The following is a 19,778-nucleotide window of genomic DNA, read 5'->3' as shown; positions in this document are numbered from 1 at the left end:
TCTCATCTTCTGTAATGATGGTTTACAAAAATTGCAGATTCCAGTAGGACATGTTAATGAAATCTCCATTCATTTCCTCCAAATTTGCTTATGCTCATCTTGTCAGTGTGTGCGGTACAAACCGGGTATAATTCTTCTGCTTTTTCTACTGTTCATATACAGTAGTGCTTACATTGTCCTCTGCTATCATTCTCAAAGCAACTATCAGTTAGCCACAAGCTCCTGTCACACTCATCTGATGTTGTCTAGGATTGTACTTGTTGACAGCTTATTTGAATGTAGGGCATCCTTGATACTTTTTTTCCATCTCTAAAGCATTTAAACCCCTCAACCATGCACTTTTTACTCACAGCTTCAACACTGTACACTTGTGCTAACATTCCATGAGTCTCTGTCACCATTTTACCTAATTTGAACTAAAGCTTAATGTTAACACATTGCTCAATTTTGCAATGACACGAGTTCTCATATTTACTAGTTAGCTTCATTTCAGAAGCACAGTAGGGTGTGCTCGTTGAGATGTTTCTCAATGTGTTTGTGAGGGTGCCTTATCGTAACCCACACAGTTTTTAGTATATTGGACCATCCACCAAACTTTTCAGATGCACTTGCATTATTAGGGAAAGAAAAGCCAAGGTGAAAGAGAATATGCAAATGAAGTTATCTCAGTACTCGCCAAACAGTAGAGGTGTTAAGCAGTCATCATATAAGTAGGATGAAAGTGGTTACATGTGTTTTTTTGTTAACTCTGAAGGACTTTGTCCAAAAGGTATACAGTATTCCATAACTTATATGTGCCTGCTTGCTAATCAGCATCTCCTCAGCTTGGTGGTTGGTGACCTAATTCTCATATACATGTGATATGAATGGACCATTTATCTTATCAAATATAATATATACAAGGAGGTCCATTGATCATGACTGGGCCAAATATCTCATGAAATAAGCATCAAACGAAAAAACTACAAAGAACGAAACTTGTCTAGCTTGAAGGGGGAAACCAGATGGTGCTATGGTTGGCCCGCTAGATGGCGCTGCCATAGGTAAAACGGATATCAACTACGTTTTTTTTAAAATAGGAACCCCCATTTTTTATTACATATTCATGTAGTACATAAAGAAATATTTGTTTTAGTTGGACCACTTTTTTCGCTTTGTGATAGATGGCGCTGTAATAGTCACAAACATATGACTCACAATTTTAGACGAACAGTTGGTAACAGGTAGGTTTTTTAAATTAAAATACTGAACGTAGGTATGTTTGAACATTTTATTTCGGTTGTTCCAATGTGATACATGTACCTTTGTGAACTTATCATTTCTGAGAACACATGCTGTTACAGCGTGATTACCTGTAAATACCACATTAATGCAATAAATGCTCAAAATGATGTCCGTCAACCTCAAAGCATTTGGCAATACATGTAACGACATTCCTCTCAACAGCGAGTAGTTCGCCTTCCATAATGTTTGCACATGCATTGACAATGCGTATGGTGCTTCAATGACCAATCCACATGTCATGAAATATGCTATTCAATACCGCTTCAACCGCATGTGAGTTATGTGCGGGACATCCATCATGTTGGAAGTACATCACCATACTGTCATGCAGTGAAACATCTTGTAGTACATCGGTAGAACATTACGTAGGAAATGAGCATACATTGCACCATTTAGATTGCCATCGATTAAATGGGGGCCAATTATCCTTCCTCCCATAATGCCGCACCATACATTAACCCACCAAGGTCGCTGATGTTCCATTTGTCGCAGCCATTGTGGATTTTCCGTTGCACAATAGTGCATATTATGCTGGTTTATGTTACCGCTGTTGGTGAATGACGCTTTGTCGCTAAATAGAATGCATGCAAAAAATCTGTCAGTCCCCCGTAATTTTCCTTGTGCCCAGTGGCAGAACTGTACACAACGTTCAAAGTCATCGCCATGCAATTCCTGGCGCATAGAAATATGATACGGGTGCAATCGATGTTGATGTAGCATTCTCAACACCAACGTTTTTGAGATTCCTGATTCTTGCGCAGTTTGTCTACTACTGATGTGCGGCAGGTCGTGATTGACGTTTCATATGTGGGTGAATGCTTCTTGTTTCCTTAAATAACGTAACTATCCAGCAAACGGTCCAGACACTTGGATGATGTCGTCCAGGATACCAAGCAGCATACATAGCACATGCCCATTGGGCATTTTGATCACAATAGCCATACATCAACACGGTATCGACCTTTTCCGCAATTGGTAAATGGTCCATTTTAACATGAGTAATGTATCGCATCCTACTCCCATGAACCATGGACCTTGCCGTTGGTGGGAAGGCTTCTGTGCCTCAGCGATACAGATGGCCGTACCGTAGGTGCAACCACAACGTGGGGAGGGGGGGGGGTGATATCTGTTGAGAGGCCAGACAAACGTGTGGTTCCTGAAGAGGGGCAGCAGCCTTTTCAGTAGTTGCAGGGGCAACAGTCTGGATGATTAACTGATCTGGCCTTGCAACACTAACCAAAACGGCCTTGCTGTGCTGGTACTGCAAACGGCTGAAAGCAAGCGGAAACTACAGCCGTAATTTTTCCCGAGGGCATGCAGCTTTACTGTATGGTTAAATGATGATGGCTTCCTCTTGGGTAGAATATTCCGGAGGTAAAATAGTCCCCCATTTGGATCTCCGGGCGGGGACTACTCAAGAGGACATCGTTATCAGGAGAAAGAGAACTGGTGTTCTACGGATTGGCGCGTGGAATGTCAGATCCCTTAATTGGGCAGGTAGGTTAGAAAATTTAAAAAGGGAAATGGATAGGTTGAAGTTAGATATAGTGGGAATTAGTGAAGTTCGGTGGCAGGAGGAACAAGACTTTTGGTCAGGTGAATACAGGGTTATAAATACAAAATAAAATAGGGGTAATGCAGGAGTAGGTTTTGTAGTGACTTGGCAAGACAGCCAAGCCACTTGGAGGTAGCCGAAAGGCACGCGTTAAAGCTCACGCAGACTGGCGTGAGGTATGGAACAGGACTTGAGAATTGCACATAAAGTACAAAGATCTTGGAATACTTAACTTTAATCCATAATTGGAGAACATCACTCTTGATACATAATTACAATCTCAATATAAACTGGTAATGGTGCCTTGCTAGGTCGTAGCAAATGACGTAGCTGAAGGCTAAGCTAACTATCGTCTCGGCAAATGAGAGCGTATTTGTCAGTGTAGCATCGCTAGCAAAGTCGGCTGTACAACTGGGGCAAGTGCTAGGACGTCTCTCTAGACCTGCCGTGTGGTGGCGCTCGGTCTGCAATCACTGACAGTGGCGACACACGGGTCCGACGTATACTAAAGGACCGCGGCCGATTTAAAGGCTACCACCTAGCAAGTGTGGTGTCTGGCGGTGACACCACAGGTTTAATAATGAATAAAAAAATAGAAGTGCGGGTAAGCTACTACCAACAGCATAGTGAATGCATTACTGTGGCCAAGATAGACACGAAGCCCATGCCTACTACAGTAGTACAAGTTTATATGCCAACTAGCTCTGCAGATGATGAAGAAATTGATGAAATGTATGATGAGATAAAAGAAATTATTCAGGTAGTGAAGGGAGACGAAAATTTAATAGTCATGGGTGACTGGAATTCGGTAGTAGGAAAAGGGAGAGAAGGAAACATAGTGGGTGAATATGGATTGGGGGAAAGAAATGAAAGAGGAAGCCGTCTGGTAGAATTTTGCACAGAGCATAACTTAATCATAGCTGACACTTGGTTCAAGAATCATAAAAGAAGGTTGTATACATGGAAGAACCCTGGAGATACCAAAAGGTTTCAGATAGATTAGGTAATGGTAAGATAGAGATTTAGGAACCACGTTTTAAATTGTAAGACATTTCCAGGGGCAGACTTGGACTCTGACCACAATCTATTGGTTATGAACTGTAGATTAAAACTGAAGAAACTGCAAAAAGGCGGGAATTTAAGGAGATGGGACCTGGATAAACTGAAAGAACCAGAGGTTGTACAGAGTTTCAGGGAGAGCATAAGGGAACAATTGACAGGAATGGGGGAAAGAAATACAGTAGAAGAAGAATGGGTAGCTCTGAGGGATGAAGTAGTGAAGGCAGCAGAGGATCAATACTGAACTTAATTGATGAAAGGAGAAAATATAAAAATGCAGTAAATGAAGCAGGCAAAAATGAATACAAACGTCTCAGAAATGAGATCAACAGGAAGTGCAAAATGGCTAAGCAGGGATGGCTAGAGTACAAATGTAAAGATGTAGAGGCTTATCTGACTAGGGGTAAGATAGATACTGCCTACAGGAAAATTAAAGAGACCTTTGGAGAAAAGAGAACCACTTGTATGAATATCAAGAGCTCAGATGGAAACCCAGTTCTAAGCAAAGCAGGGAAAGCAGAAAGGCAGAAGGAGTATATAGAGGGTCTATACAAGGGCGATGTACTTGAGGACAGTATTATGGAAATGGAATAGGATGTAGATAGAGATGAAATGGGAGATACGTGAAGAGTTTGACAGAGCACTGAAAGACCTGAGTCGAAACAAGGTGCCAGGAGTAGACAACATTCCATTAGAACTACTGACAGCCTTGGGAGAACCAGTCCTGACAAAACTCTACCATCTGGTGAGCAAGATGTATGAGACAGGCGAAATACCCTCAGACTTCAAGAAGAATATAATAATTCCAATCCCAAAGAAAGCAGGTGTTGACAGATGTGAAAATTACCGAAATATCAGTTTAATAAGTCACAGCTGCAAAATACTAACGCGAATTCTTTACAGACGAATGGAAAAACTGGTAGAAGCCAACCTCAGCGAAGATCAGTTTGGATTCCGCAGAAATGTTGGAACACGTGAGGCAATACTGACCCTACGACGTATCTTAGAAAATAGATTAAGGAAAGACAAGCCTATGTTTTTAGCATTTGTAGACTTAGAGAAAGGTTTTGACAATGTTGACTGGAATACTCTCTTTCAAATTTTAAAGGTGGCAGGGGTAAAATACAGAGAGCGAAAGGCTATTTACAATTTGTACAGAAAGCAGATGGCAGTTATAAGAGTCGAGGGGTATGAAAGGAAAGCAGTGGTTGGGAAGGCAGTGAGACAGGGTTGTAGCCTGTCCCCGATGTTATTCAATCTGTATATTGAGCAAGCAGTGAAGGAAACAAAAGAAAAATTCGGAGTAGGTATTAAAGTCCATGGAGAATAAATAAAAACGTTGAGGTTCGCCGATGACATTGTAATTCTGTCAGAGACATCAAAGGACTTGGAAGAGGTGTTGAATGGAATGGACAGTATCTTGAAAGGAGGATATAAGATGCACATCAACAAAAGCAAAACGAGGATAATGGAATGTAGTCGAATTAAGTCGGCTGATGCTGAGGGAATTAGATTAGGAAATGAGACACTTAAAGTAGTAAAGGAGTTTTGCTATTTGGGGAGCAAAATAACTGATGATGGTTGAAGTAGAGAGGATATAAAATGTAGACGGGCAGTGGCAAGGAAGGCGTTTCTGAAGAAGAGAAATTTGTTAACATCGAGTACAGATTTAAGTGTCAGGAAGTCGTTTCTGAAAGTATTTGTATGGAGTGTAGCCATGTATGGAAGTGAAACATGGGCGATAAATAGTTTGGACAAGAAGAGAATAGAAGCTTTCGAAATGTGGTGCTACAGAAGAATGCTGAAGATTAGATGGGTAGATCACATAACTAATGAGGAGGTATTGAATAGAATTGGGGAGAAGAGGAGTTTGTGGCACAACTTGACAAGAAGAAGGGACCGGTTGGTAGGACACGTTCTGAGGCATCAAGGGATCACAAATTTAGCATTGGAGGGCAGCGTGGAGCATAAAAATCGTAGAGGGAGACAAAGAGATGAATACACTAAGCAGATTCAGAAGGATGTAGGTTGCAGTAAGTACTGGGAGATGAAGAAGCTTGCACAGAATAGAGTAGCATGGAGAGCTGCATCAAACCAGTCTCAGGACTGAAGACAACAACAAACAAACAACAATGTATCGCATAGCAAATACCGTCCACACTGGCAGAATGTTACGTGATACCATGTACTTATACGTTTGTGACGATTACAGCACCATCCATCACAAAGCTAAAAAAGTGGTTCAACTAAAACATTCATATTTCTTTACGTACTACACGAATATGTGATAAAAAAGGGGGGTTCCTATTTTTAAAAAATGCTGTTGATATCCATTTGACCTATGGCAGCGCCATTTAGCGGGTCAACCATAGCGCCAACTGGTTTCCCCCTTCAAGCTAGACGAGTTTTGTTCTTTGTAGTTTTTTCGTTTGATGCTTATTTTGTGAGATATTTGGCCTAGTCACTATCAATGGACCACCCTGTATATAATATAAACTCTGTCTTCAGGTCACAAGTGGCCCATTGGGACCATCCGACCACTGTGTCAGCCACAGCTGAGGATGTGGATAGGAGGAGTGTGCGGTCAGCACATCACTCTCTTAGTCGTTATGATGGTTTTCTTTGACTGGAGCCACTACTATTTAGTCAATTAGCTCCTCAATTGGCATCATGAGAAAAATGGCAACAGCGCATGGTGGCCCGGATGGTCACCCACCCAAGTGCCAGCCATGCCCAACAGTGCTCGTCTTCGGTGATCTCATAGGAACCGCTGTATCCACTGCGGCAAGGCTGTTGCTATCTTGTCAAATGCTAGTGACTAATAGGCTAAGTCTCAGCAATATTTTTGTTACCTTTAAAAACAAATGCTTATTATAATTACACATAAGTGATAAAAAAAGGTCTTGTACAATTTCTGTAGATTACACAAGCTGAACATTTTATTAGGTTCACAGTTAGTTCTTATACTAAACGTGAACAAATGAAGAGAAGCAGTTGACTTGAAAGCGATCTGCACATGGCACTGAGCCAACAATTGATTGTGATTAATCTGAAAATTTGAATACAGGGGTTATCATTTTTCTGGTGTGATTGTCTAAAAGCAAATAACTAATGTAATTAATTAATACTAAACTTCTTAACAGGTGATGATCTATACCCAGAAAAGCCAGATATATTTCAGGTTGGTACAAAACTTTCTGAGGTACAAAAGACAGCAGAAGAAATGCGGACTGGATGTGATAATCTGCACCGTATTGAATACATTGAAAATGCTAAAACTAACATTGTTCTTCGAAACATACTTCCTAGTTATGGACACAAATTGCCACTGCTCTTATTTGACAGGTAAGCTAGAGATCTATTGGATATGAGGAAAGTAACTTTCGTAATAATTGATTTTTTATACTTTTGTCACATATTTTACATTATTAAGTAGTTCCCAAAAAATGAATCAGTGATCTTCCTCCCTCCTCCTTAACCAGTTTTTCTTCCTTCTTTGAAGGAGGTATTTATTTTCTGAAAACTATGAGTACAGTGTTCCATTTTGAGGTTTCTAATACCAGTGCTGGAATTTTTGCTTCCTACTTGCCAGCCTTCCTTTTTTTTCTTTTTTTTTTAATATATAATTTTTCTCAGCATATAAGATGGAGCATTTGCCCAACTTAAATTATCGAGACCGGGCATCATCATCATTAAAATGATCCAATAATACAGTTTAAAGGTGAAACTAGTAAGACAAACTTGTTTCCAAGTGATTTCAATATTCCTAAAGCACCTTGTTATGTCCAATTTTTTCAGGAACAACCTGTGATTGGAAAAGAAGGGACTGTACAATATTTGAAACGGACAAAAACAACACCTATAAATGAAACATACAGATGCTACAGGACAAAACTGCCTGTGACAGTGGTATCCTGTTTTAAAAGGCATTAATAATGGACAATTTTTGGATTCCAGCTGACTGCAATTCATTCATGTGATATGCTTTTTATCTTCCATAAATTGACAATTTAACAAAGGATGAAGTGGAATATCAAGAGTTTAGCATTGTGTCAACAAGGATTTAGAGACAAGATGATTCCACAAAGTAGATAATGTGTCACTGTTATTTATAACGCACTGTTTTTGTAATGAAAATTTTTTAATCAGATATGGATTCTAAAGTTTTAATGGGTTATTTTTTATTAATCTGCCATACCTATGACAATAAAGGGCACATGTGATGATGTGTACTGAGCAAGGTGACACAGTGCTGAGACAATGGACTCGTACTAACGAGTACACAGGTTCAAATCTCCATCTGTCCATCTCCTTAATTTCTCTAAATTGCTTAAAGAAAATGCTGGGATGGTTCCTTTAAAATAACACAGGCAGCTTCTCTCGCCAATCTGAGATTGTGCTTTGTCTCTTATGATCTCACCATCACTGGGATGTTAAATTCAAATCTTCCTTTCCTTCCTTTGTTATTGCACAGAACACAGCTGCTGTGTCAAACAGTACAGAGTGCCACTAACATCTGTCACAGCATCACTAATGGATATTCATATGCACTGTTTAGCACTTTCTAACAATAAAAAGTCCAGTAGAGAATAATGATGACATGGAAAGAATAGATTGCTATTCACCACATAGAAGAGGTGTTGAGTCACAAACATGCACACTTAAAAAAAAAAGTACAAAACATTTAAGCTTTTTTGCAAAAAAGTCCTCCTTCCAAAATAGAAAACGCACACACACTCACAGAAACACAATTGACATACGCAAGGCCACTGTCTCCAGGTGCTGAAGATTGATTGTGGACTGCATCTGCATCTGACATGAGCAGCAATCTGCTGGGGGAGGTTGTGGTGGTAAGGACGTGGCATGGGCTGGGGTGAAGGGATAGCAGGGGAGGGGTAGAGGAAGATGATGCCTGTGGGAGCATGCAGGGCTGTTATGGGTACAGGATAGGGCTCCTAGGTGCAGTTTCGGGAGGTTTGCTGCAGTCCTGGGAGGTTGTGCTGGGCAGAAGGGGGGGGGGGGGGGGGGGAGCAGAGAAGTGGAGAAGGGGAAATGACTATGTAGGTGTGTTGGTGGGAAAGTGTAGTATATAGTCCTGGAGTGGGAGCAGGGAAGAGGATAGGTAGGTGGAGAACAGGGACTAGTGAAGGTTGATGCCAGGGGGTTCTGGCAAAGAAGTACATGTTGTAGGGAGAGTTCCCATCTATGCAGTTCAGAAAACCTATTGTTGATGAGAAGAATCCATATGGCACACACTGTGAAGCAGTCATTAAAGTAAACATTGTGTTGGGTGGCATGTTCATCAGCTTGACCTCAGTTTGTTGGTGGATATTCATGCAGACAGACAGCTTGTTAGTTGTCATGTCCACATAGAAAGTGAGGCAGTGGTTACAGTTTATTTTGTAGATCACATGGTTGCTTTTACAGGTGCCCTGCCTTTGAAGAGTTGCCTGTGATGGGATTGGAGTACAGTAGGAGCATGTATGGGTCAGGAATTGCATATATGTCTATTGCAGGGATATGAGCCATGAGGCAAGGGGTTGAGAAAAGTGGTGGAGTAGTGATGGACAAGGATATTGTGTAGTTACTGTGGGTGGCAGAATACAGCTGTAGGATGGATGGGGAAGATATCCCTCATTTCAGAACACAATGAAAGGTATTGGAAATGCTGGCTGATAATGTGATTCAGTTTCTCCAGTTCCAGGTAGTGCTAAGTAATGAGAGGAGTGCTCCTTTGTGGCTGGACATTGGGTATGTGGGAGGTGACTGGTGACTGGAAAGACAAGGCACAGGACATCTGTTTCTCGTCAAGGTTGGGAGGGCAATTTCTGTCTGTGAAGGTGAGACCCTTGATATAATTGGAGAGGGACTGCTTGTCACTACAGATGTGCAACCATGGGTGATTAGGCTGTATGGAAGGGACTTCTCGGTACGGAATGGGAGGCAGCTGTTGAAAGCCCACATCACGAAGATGTCATCAATGAGTCTGAATCAGGTTTATTTATCGTTCGGTGACAACAACAAGTATTCAGAAATACTCACATTTTACAATTATACATTTAAGGATTTAGGCACAAAGCTAATATGTTCAAATTCTTAAAATTAATAATTGTATAATTCTAAGAGAAGGACATTTAAACCATAAAATTAGGACTATTACATGAGCCAGGTCAGAGGTTTGGGACTCTGAGTGGTTAAGAAGGATCCTCTAAGTGGCCCATCAATAGGCTGGCGTGGCCCATTGCTGTATATGGATTTGCTTGTACATAATCTCTTTAAAGGAGAAGTAATTGTGGGTAATAATGTCGTTGGCCATGGTGACCAGGAAGGAGGTTGTAGATTAGATTAGGTTAGATTAATACTTGTTCCATAGATCATGAATACGACACTTCGTAATGATGTGGAACATGTCAGGTTAATAAAAGATGTCTGTACAAGATATTACATTACACAAAATGTTGCATGACACTAATGTTTAAGTTGTTGTTGCTGTCCACGCCCCCCCCCCCCCCCCCCCCCCCCCCCGGCCCTTAATTTATATCTAAAAATTCAGCCAATGAGTAGAAGGAGTTGTCATCTAGAAATTCTTTTAATTTACTTTTAAATGTTAGTTGGTTATCTGTCAGGCTTTTGATCCTGTTTGGTAGGTGACCAAAGACTTTTGTGGCAGCATAATTTACCCCTTTCTGTGCCAAAGTCAGATTTAACCCTGCATAGTGAAGATCATCCTTTCTCCTAGTGTTATAGCTATGCACACTGCTATTACTTTTGAACTGGGTTGGATTATTAACAACAAATTTCATAAGTGAATATATATACTGTGAGGTTACTGTGAGGATCCCTAGATCCTAAAATAGATGTCTGTGGGATGACTGTGGGTGGGCTCCAGCAGTTATTCTGATTACATGTTTTTGAGCAATGAATACTTTTCTACTCAACAATGAATTACCCCAGAATATGATGCCATACGAAAGCAGTGAATGGAAGTAGGCGTAGTAAGCTAATTTACTGAAGATTCTTATAACCCTAATAGCATACGTAGCTGAACTCAGACGTCTCAGCAGACCATCAATGTGTTGCTTCCAGTTTAACCTCTCATCAATGGACACACCTAAAAATTTTGAAAATTCTACCTTAGCTACAGACTTCTGTTCAAAGTCTATATTTATTACTGGAGCATGCTTAGAAACAGTTTAGGCCAAATTTTTACAGTGTATAAATACTGAAAATTCTAATTAAATTGACTATAAAGAGCAAATTCTTTAACAACTTCCTCCTTCCAACTCACATCCCCTCACCCTCGCTATGCACCCACTGATCTTTTCCCATTCTCTGCTCCTCTCCTTTCTGCTTCCTCTTTTTTCCCTTCCTTCCCTCCCCATCAGCCTCCCAGTGCTACACCAGGCAGCCTTGTCTGCCAACTATAGTCCTCATATGCTTTGCCAGGCAGCACTGTTCCCTCTTCACCACTCCATTATGGATTTGTGGCACCGATGAGGTTGACACCAGCATCGATATAAGGTTTGTCTCTAGACTCTGAGCATCGATTTTGGACGCTGAGCATTGTCTTTGGGCTGTTCCGCCATGTCAGTTCTTTGTGAGCCTTTGATGTGTTTAGGTGAATAAATGAACTACTGTTAAATGGGTGTTGTTTGGTGTAACTAACCCGAACACCCACCTCACTGGTGACCCTGAGTTGTAACATCTTTCATTTTCACTGCTTTACTGTGTCCGCAACCCGCAACCTCCGCGTCAGTTATTTCCGCATGTATTACATCGACACAGCATTCGAACATGGCTTCGGCCCAGTGCCTAACGCCGGATTTTGTGATCGACATGCATCATGTTGCAGGCGATGTACACCTGCCAGGACTGCAACATGATGCCTCTCACTCAACGATTACGCTGATTTTGCTGGACGTTTTTGAGTCTGCAACAATAAGTGAGGTTAGGAGTGTGCATGACTCCGGATATCAGACGCCTTTGTTCCCACCACATGTGCCCTCCCTCATCGACGGTGCAGTTACCTCTTATGGATCTCCGTGCAGTGCGGGACCAATGCTGATTTCTGAAAATGCTTCGTTGGACAACGTACCACCACCAGGACAATGATTTGCCATGCCGCAATCCGTGCAGTACCACGCGGATTCCTGCCACTTGGCCGGAACTGCTTCGTTCACAGTTCAACCTCCTCAGCATCGGACCACGCCCGCCCCTGCCTCAGTTCAGCATCAGCACATGCCTTCCTACTTCGATACCTCGGCCTGCAACAGGAACAATAACTTGTTATCTGTGCCTGACCTCCATCTCTGTCCCACTGCTACGCCTCAGTGTTTTGTGCCACGACATTCACATTATCCGCACACCGTTTTGAGTGGAGTGACTATGAACAGTGAGCATTCACACATTCCGTCCCACGTTCGACATCATTTCCAACGCTGTGCTTCTGGACAGCCCGCACCTCCGCAGCCTCCCTGCAACACAGGTGACCCCGGCTCTGATCATATGTCGAGCATTCCGTGGACTAACATGCGTTCTCAAACTTTGAACTTTTTCTCACCTGTCGCCCCCGCACCAGCTCCAGTTGAGCTTCCGCTACCATTCTCGGCACATCTCGGTGCCCCATCCGCGTCGGTCTTCTGTGCCGTGTCAATCTGAACACACCCGCAACATGTTGAGCTTCTGCAACTGCAATCGACACATTACGGTGTCTCACCCGCGTCGGCCTTCTGTGTCGTGACGGATCGCTCTCAACCACAACACATCACCTTCACGCTGCCATCGAACAGCCGTCATCGCCACATCCCCTGGATGCACACTCTCCTGGAATAATAAAGCAACAAAGCTCGTTTCAGGCAGTGCCCTGATGAACTCAACTCAACCTGTTCTTACGAACGTTCTACAACGCTTACCGATGCTGCCGCCGTTTAATCCCGACAGAGCAACAACCTGGTTCAAAATTGTGGACGAAGTGTTCAACCATTACAAACTTGATGAGTCAACCAGGTTTCTGTGCCTAATCACCCACCTGCACGACCTGGTCGACGCCCCAGACTCAGCTACCCGGTACACTCAAGCCAAAAAGGCAGTTCTATGTCGGCTTGCACGCTCAACTGAGGCAGCAATATGGCAAGTGCTCCACGTTGAGGAACTAGGCAACGACAAACCTTCGCAGCTCTGGAGACGGCTACATGCCCTGGTCAGCGTCGATCTACTCTCTGACACAGCTCTCCTCGCCATCTGGTCAGATAAACTATCTCCTCACATCCGCTTTGCTCTGGCTCAGAGGTCTCCCAAGCCTGTCGAGCAAAGAATGACAATTGCTGACAAGCTAGATGATGCATCACTGCTCTATTTCGCCAGCCACTGCCTACCTGACAAGTCTCAGGTTCAGGCTCATCGTCCTGTGCTGGACGTGGCTGGAGCCGCACAGTACCGACTGTTCCGCTCGCTCCGGGAAGCAGTAAACAAGCAACTGGGATGTCACCGGCTCCACTCACGGTCATGCTCTCTCCTGCAACCGAACATGCTGCAGCCACCGAACCTCGGCCACTGCCTCTGGCAACGAACTTCCCACAGGAAATGCAACTGCACTACCCATACTGTTACTTCCACACACGGTTTGGTGAGGCAGCACGGAACTGCAGACCACCCTGCTACTTCCCAAACGCCAATCGCAGGTAGGTCCTGGTGCCGCCTCCTGTGCACAACATGACAGGCACCCCCCCAGTGCTCCATTCTGTCCAGGAACGACCGGATAATTGCGGACAACTTTATATTAAAGACATTTCGTCGGGATACTTTTTCCTAGTGGACACAGGTGCCAATGTTTCGCTGCTGCCTACGTCCTTAGTGTCGTTGAACATCTGCCCTCATCTTACTTCACTGCAAGCCGTGAAGTCAACTAAACTACAATGCCCGGGTTCAACTTCCCACTTCATCTCACTCTCAGCAAACTGCAAACTCTAGTGGACTTTTTTAATGTGCGAAATTAATGAACCTATACTAGGCACTGACTTCTTGAGACACCACAAACTTTCACCGAACCTAGTGCGAAACACCGTGTTTCATCACCCGTCCAAGACTCACGTCCCCTGAGATCCGTCTCCCCCGTGACACATCGGTCCGGGCTCATCTCATCCGTACAAGCTCGTCTCTGTTGATGACATTACAAGAAACAATGGACAAGTGCCTTATCGAGCTTAAAACATCACTTGCCTACACAAGGAAAACTTCGAGCTCTCCCTCCAGCTCCACGAAACTCAGCTTCAGCTCTCTGATGCAGCAAAGGAATTACAGACACTACAGCAAGGTCAGTAAGTGCACCGAATCTGCTTGCAGTCCCAGCAATTGAGCCTCCATGTGTTTACCTCCTGCTACCCCTCGCAACTGTGCTATCAAGACTGCCATAACATGTACTGACAGCTCCGCAGGGCCACACCCTCCTAACATGGCAGCGTTTGACACTCGGCCGGACACAAGTGTGCATGCGTGACAAGCATCATGTGTTCCCGAACTGACGGCTCCTACCGCGCCCCTCGTGGACAGCACCTCAAACTATGCAACTTTGGCTCCTGTGTGCCGCTGTGCGACTGCCACTGACAACACAAACAGTGCACTTGCGCCAAGCGTTTCGCCCGCAACCGTGCTGCCACAGGACGCGCCCTCGGACGATGGACTCACTAATGGCTCACGAGCTCACCCAACCACAGTGCCACTGCTTCGGGCCGGCGGCCATCTTATCACGTTAACTCCTGGGACACTTTGTCGCCTCGGCTCCCATTCGATTGGCCGAGTGGCTCTGAACACCATGACCACACCTTGCCTGCCCCACCCATCGCACATTGTAAACAGACCGCCTCCCGCACTGCTGGCAACATTTCCATTGGCACCAATGGCACGGTTCACAAGCTTCGCCTCATGCCAGGTCCCCGGATCTCCAGTAAACCACGTCGACTTTGTCCCGAGCGCCTCTCCGACCTTAAAAATCAGATTTCTGATCTACTGAGCTCCGGCGTCACTGAACCCTCTGCCAGTAGATGGTCTACGCCCATACATATGACACTCAAGAAAGACGGGTCCTGGCGCATATGCGGAGGCTACCGTCGACTAAATGCAATAACAATTATGGATACCTACCCCATAACCAACATTGCCGACTTTACCAGTTCCGTCGCAGGTGCGACCACGTTCTCTGTCATTGATTGCAAACGGGCCTACCACCAGATCCCCATGGCACCTGAAGACATTGAGAAGACAGCAATCACCACCCGGATCGGGTTATTTTAGTTTCGATTCATGCCCTTCGGTCTGAAAAACACAACCTAGGCCTGGCAACGCCTCATCAACGAAGTGCTATTCGACCTAAAATTTTGCTTTGCGTATCTTGATGACATTCTTGTGTTCAGCTCCTCCGTCGAAGACAACATTCGACATGTGCAAACTGTTATGAACACTCTCGCGGCAGCAGGCATTGAAACCAACCAGGACAAATTCAGCTACATCAACCCGCTGTCACTTTTCTTGGTTTTTGGATCTCTGCCGACGGCATTTCGCCGCCCCCTGAGAAAGTACAAACAATACTAAATCTACCCAGACCTTTGTCATTCAAAGAGCTCCGGTGCTTTCTGGGGACGGTTAATTACTATCGTCGACATATACCTCGGGCTGCGGAGATTCAGGCTCCACTGACGGGCACCTTGGCAGGCACCAACACTTCTGGATCTCGGCCCGTTCCATGGACCCCTGCTATGACTGAATCTGTGACTGCCCTCAAAAATCTTCTTGCCGAGGCGTGCATCATTGCGCATCCTCATCCCAATGCGCAGCTTTTCATCACCACAGATGCGAGCGATACTGCCATTGATGCTGTCCATAGCCAGACGATCGGTGGCCAGACTTCGCCTCTGCAGTTCTTCTCGCGCAAGCTCACCAATGCACAATGGAAATATTCTGCGTTTGACAGGGAGTTGCTCACGGTCTACGAAGCGATCAAGCATTTTAAGACTGACGTTGAGGGACACCTTTTCTATGTTTTAACAGACCACAAACTCCTGGCTGCGGCCATTACAAACCCGCCAGATGACCCACCTCCTCACCGCTTCAGATACATGGACTTCATACCTCAGTTCACCACCGATGTCAGACACATAAAGGGTGCTGACAATGTAGTTGCTGATTTCCTTTCACGAGTCAACGCCGTCCATTCGCTGTTAGACCTCTTTGAACTGCCTAACCTCCAACCCGCCGATTAGGAAACACAAAACCTGATTTCAGACTCTACCTCTTCACTACACTTTGTCCGCACCACCTTCCCTGGCATTTCTGGTGAGATCTGGTGTGACGACAGTACAGGCATGTTACGCCCCCTCATCCCAACCACGCTCCATCGAGCTGTCTTCAATGCATTGTGTAATTTAATTTAGCCCACCCCGGTGTTCGTGCGTCCGCCCGCCTCGTAGCGGAGTGCTTTGTGTGGAGAAATGTCAACAAGGACTGCCAGCAATGGGCACGCTCCTGCGTCGCGTGCCAACGCTGCAAAGTACACAAGCACACTTCACCCCCCTCGGCGCCTTTTCGATCCCTCCTGGGCGTTTCCAGCATATTCATATTGACATTGTCGGCTCTCTCCCCCCCTCTAATGGCTTTCGTTATGCTGGGTCGAGGCTGTCACAGTCTCTCTCAGCAGACTTAAGCCTGCTTATGTCAAGCCTTCTTCTACTCCCCTTCCAGCCACGACAGCCCAATTCACTGTCGTGGCTCACGACGCTCCGACCAGTCCCTCCACATCGGACTTAACACACTCAGTCGAGTGACTTCCAGCTTCAATCGTCGAGCTCTCCTCCGACCTCGCCCCCCTACTCCAGTCTCACGCACTTCGTCGAGTGACCACATGCTCCCCACGTCGAACTTACCTATGATCATGCCCTCGCTGCCAGGCCCTTCGACCTTCATCCAGTGCTCATGACACAACCTCCGCCATTCCCTGCCACCTGGTGAAACGTGTTCCCCTCTCGCCCGACGTTGACCTGGACATGCTTCGTGTGTTCGCGACGCCCACCGGAGACATCGTCGTCGTCGCTCCGTTCCACCCGCAAACTGCTGGCCTACCTGTCGCTGTACGACCAGCACGACACCCGGCGCGCTTCAACGACTTCCAGGTTCGGTGGCCGAACCTTCCTTCACGACATCTACCCACGCAGCTCCCCGACGATGCTGTCGAGCTGACCATGGTCCGGTTCCCGCCTTGCCGACACCTTAGTCATCCCCCACCCCCCGCCCCCGCCTCTCAAGAGTACTCAGTACTGTGGGGGGGCTATGTGGCGCCGATGAGGTCAACACCAGCATCGATATATGTATGTCTCTAGACTCCGAGCATCGTCTTTGGATGCTGAGCATTGTCTTTGGGCTGTTCCGCCATGTCAGTTCTTTGTGAGCCTTTGTGTTTAGGTGAATAAACGAACTGCTGTTAAATGGGTGTTGTTTGGTGTAACTAACCTGAACATCCACCTCAGATTGTTTCTCCCATTTGACGCGTTCAGTTTCAGTCTGGTCAGGGCAGCCAGAAATAGTGATTGTATGTGTGAGGTGTACCTGCTTATGTGAATGCATGTGTGTTTTTCTTTTCTGATGAAGGTTTTGGCCGAAAGCATAATGTGTGATAGTCTTTTTGTTGTGTCTGTCAGCAACTCAATGTGTCATCTTTATAGTGAGCAGCAATCTATTCATTCCATAATTCTTGATATTTCAACCTGGACTTTCCAATGTTTGTTTTCTTTTAATATATGTTCTTAATAAATTACTTCTCCAGCCAAGAAGTATAAAAATGTTATTGCTGCTTTGTTTAGTTATGTTTCAATGCTCTGAACTGCGTAAACAGGTAATTTCACTGAAAAAAATGTACAGGAGATCAGTGAGGGAATCAGACTCACTGTCCCAGAACAGTAGAGGACACACTACAATGATGTAAGTCCATGAAAGAGGTATCTGTATCATTGAGGCAAAGTTAAAGAAAATGTAGAAAAAACGACATATGATTATGATGGAGGCTGTGAACTGATAGCTAGTACCAATGTAAGGGGAAAGAGAACCTGCACTGTTAGTTTTACCTAGGATTCTGAACCCAGATTTTACTAGCTGTTAGGATTGAGTGGAGAGGAACCTGTGTTAGAAGCAGTCTAAGGAAACATGTAGCAGACTGCTTCTATATAATTAGGAGGAACAAAGTAGAAAAAGTGTTAGGAAGCAGACTGCACTATTTCTAGGTACAACTTCAGTTCCAAGAAGTGCTACACACAGTGTACCAGCATAGTGTAGTGTGGTGTGGGGCACTGCCACGTGACAGAGAACTTAGGGGCTTTATGTAAGGAATTAATAAATGACGGCTGTATGATAGTACATGCAGTGGTAACAGTCTGTAAAGGCACAGGTGGACTTGATAACTTCTAAACCAGCAAATGGGAATTTTCTTTGAGATAATTGAAGAAGTAATAATAGTTGGTTAGGTAATGATAGGAAAGGAAGCCTCTTCAAAGAAACCATTCCAGAATTCACCCGAAGTAATCTAAGGAAGCCATGGAAAACTTAAATCCAAGTGACTAGACTGTGATCCAAAAAGTTTCCTTCAAGAATGTGAATCCACTACTGTTATAGCCTCTGTGTCACCTACTTGGCTCCTTGGCTTGCTGCATCAATATGCACTTTTAGAACTTTTCTAATGTTGATGAGCAGCCACATTATAATGATGCTGTGAAGCATGTCCTGGAGATGCCACTGATACTGGATGTTGGATCTGATAACTATTAAGACCCCTTCATAGGGTTTCACTAAGCAGGACTGGAAAATAATTTGTTACATTTTGAGTCATAGGTCAGCAGAAACACTAAGCATGACAACATCAAGTCCAAATATAACACTCAGCAGTACCATCAGCAACTGGTTACCTGCTAAGCAAGAGATGAATGGACCAACGGCCACATTTTAACGATGTTATACTTTGGTAAACACTATACGTGCAACAGAGCCTATAGATGCCTTAATCTAATTATGCCAAATGTACACAGCTCAAAAAGCAAACTGTGTGCATCTACATTATGCTCTCAAGGAAGATTCACTATCATGAATCAATGAATGTTGTCTTAAGATACACTGCTAGAATTACAGATTTTGATATGGCATGTTGCTTCTGTACACAAGACTTATATCTCAGGTGGAGTTAGTATTTCTTGGAATAGGTTTTAAATACATTTCTTTACATGTATCTATGAGTATACACAAACTGCTATGAGCAGGAAAAAATATTATATGAAATGGTTAGCAGAAATAGATAAGTAGGACTGATTGCATATTGCAAGGAAATACTGTGCTGTCATAAGGAGAGTGGCTAAAAGTACTTATAAAAAAACAATGTATAATACTGAAATTAATAATTCAGATAATAAAACTAAATCTACATGGAAAATAATTAAAAAGGGAAACTGGGAAAAGCGTTATGGAGTATGAGTGTTTTGTAATCAAAGGAAATAGTAAAACAATACATTATAGCAGTTAAGCAGCTAACCTATTTAATAATCATTTCCGGTAAAAAAGCTCCGCTGCTGCAATCCTGTGTTGCAAGCCTTTGACGATCTGTGATAGGGGTGGAACATAAACACTATCCTTGATGTAACCCCCATAAGAAAAAAAATTGCAAGGTTGCAAATCTGGCAACTGTGGTGACCATGTGAATAGCACCAAAACAGCGGGCACAATACGGCCTTTCCAGCAATGTGGCAACATTCCATTCAGGTAAACTCATACACAAGTGTGGAAGTGTTCAGGAGCACCTCCTTTTTGAAAGATGAAATCTCTGTCATTTTTGAGTTGTGGCATGAGCCATGAC

General features: G+C 44.1%; 1 protein-coding gene across 7 annotated transcripts in view; it reads left to right on the top strand.

Annotated features, from left to right (window-relative positions):
* LOC126483674 (acyl-coenzyme A diphosphatase NUDT19) overlaps nt 1–8,068 on the top strand; it is an 80,835-nt gene extending 72,767 nt beyond the window's left edge. For all 7 annotated transcript variants that reach the window (XM_050106744.1, XM_050106747.1, XM_050106748.1 and 4 more), the window contains 2 exons: nt 7,042–7,243; nt 7,697–8,068. In XM_050106744.1, coding sequence (XP_049962701.1) covers nt 7,042–7,243; nt 7,697–7,709 — 215 coding nt within the window. In that variant the 3' untranslated portion in view covers nt 7,710–8,068. The remainder of the gene's footprint in view (nt 1–7,041; nt 7,244–7,696) is intronic.
* The last annotated feature ends 11,710 nt before the right edge of the window (nt 8,069–19,778 follow it).

The sequence above is a fragment of the Schistocerca serialis genome, chromosome 6 (assembly GCF_023864345.2).
Source record: "Schistocerca serialis cubense isolate TAMUIC-IGC-003099 chromosome 6, iqSchSeri2.2, whole genome shotgun sequence".
In the NCBI taxonomy this organism is placed as follows: domain Eukaryota; kingdom Metazoa; phylum Arthropoda; class Insecta; order Orthoptera; family Acrididae; genus Schistocerca; species Schistocerca serialis.
This window is presented reverse-complemented; position numbering and strand designations above follow the sequence as displayed.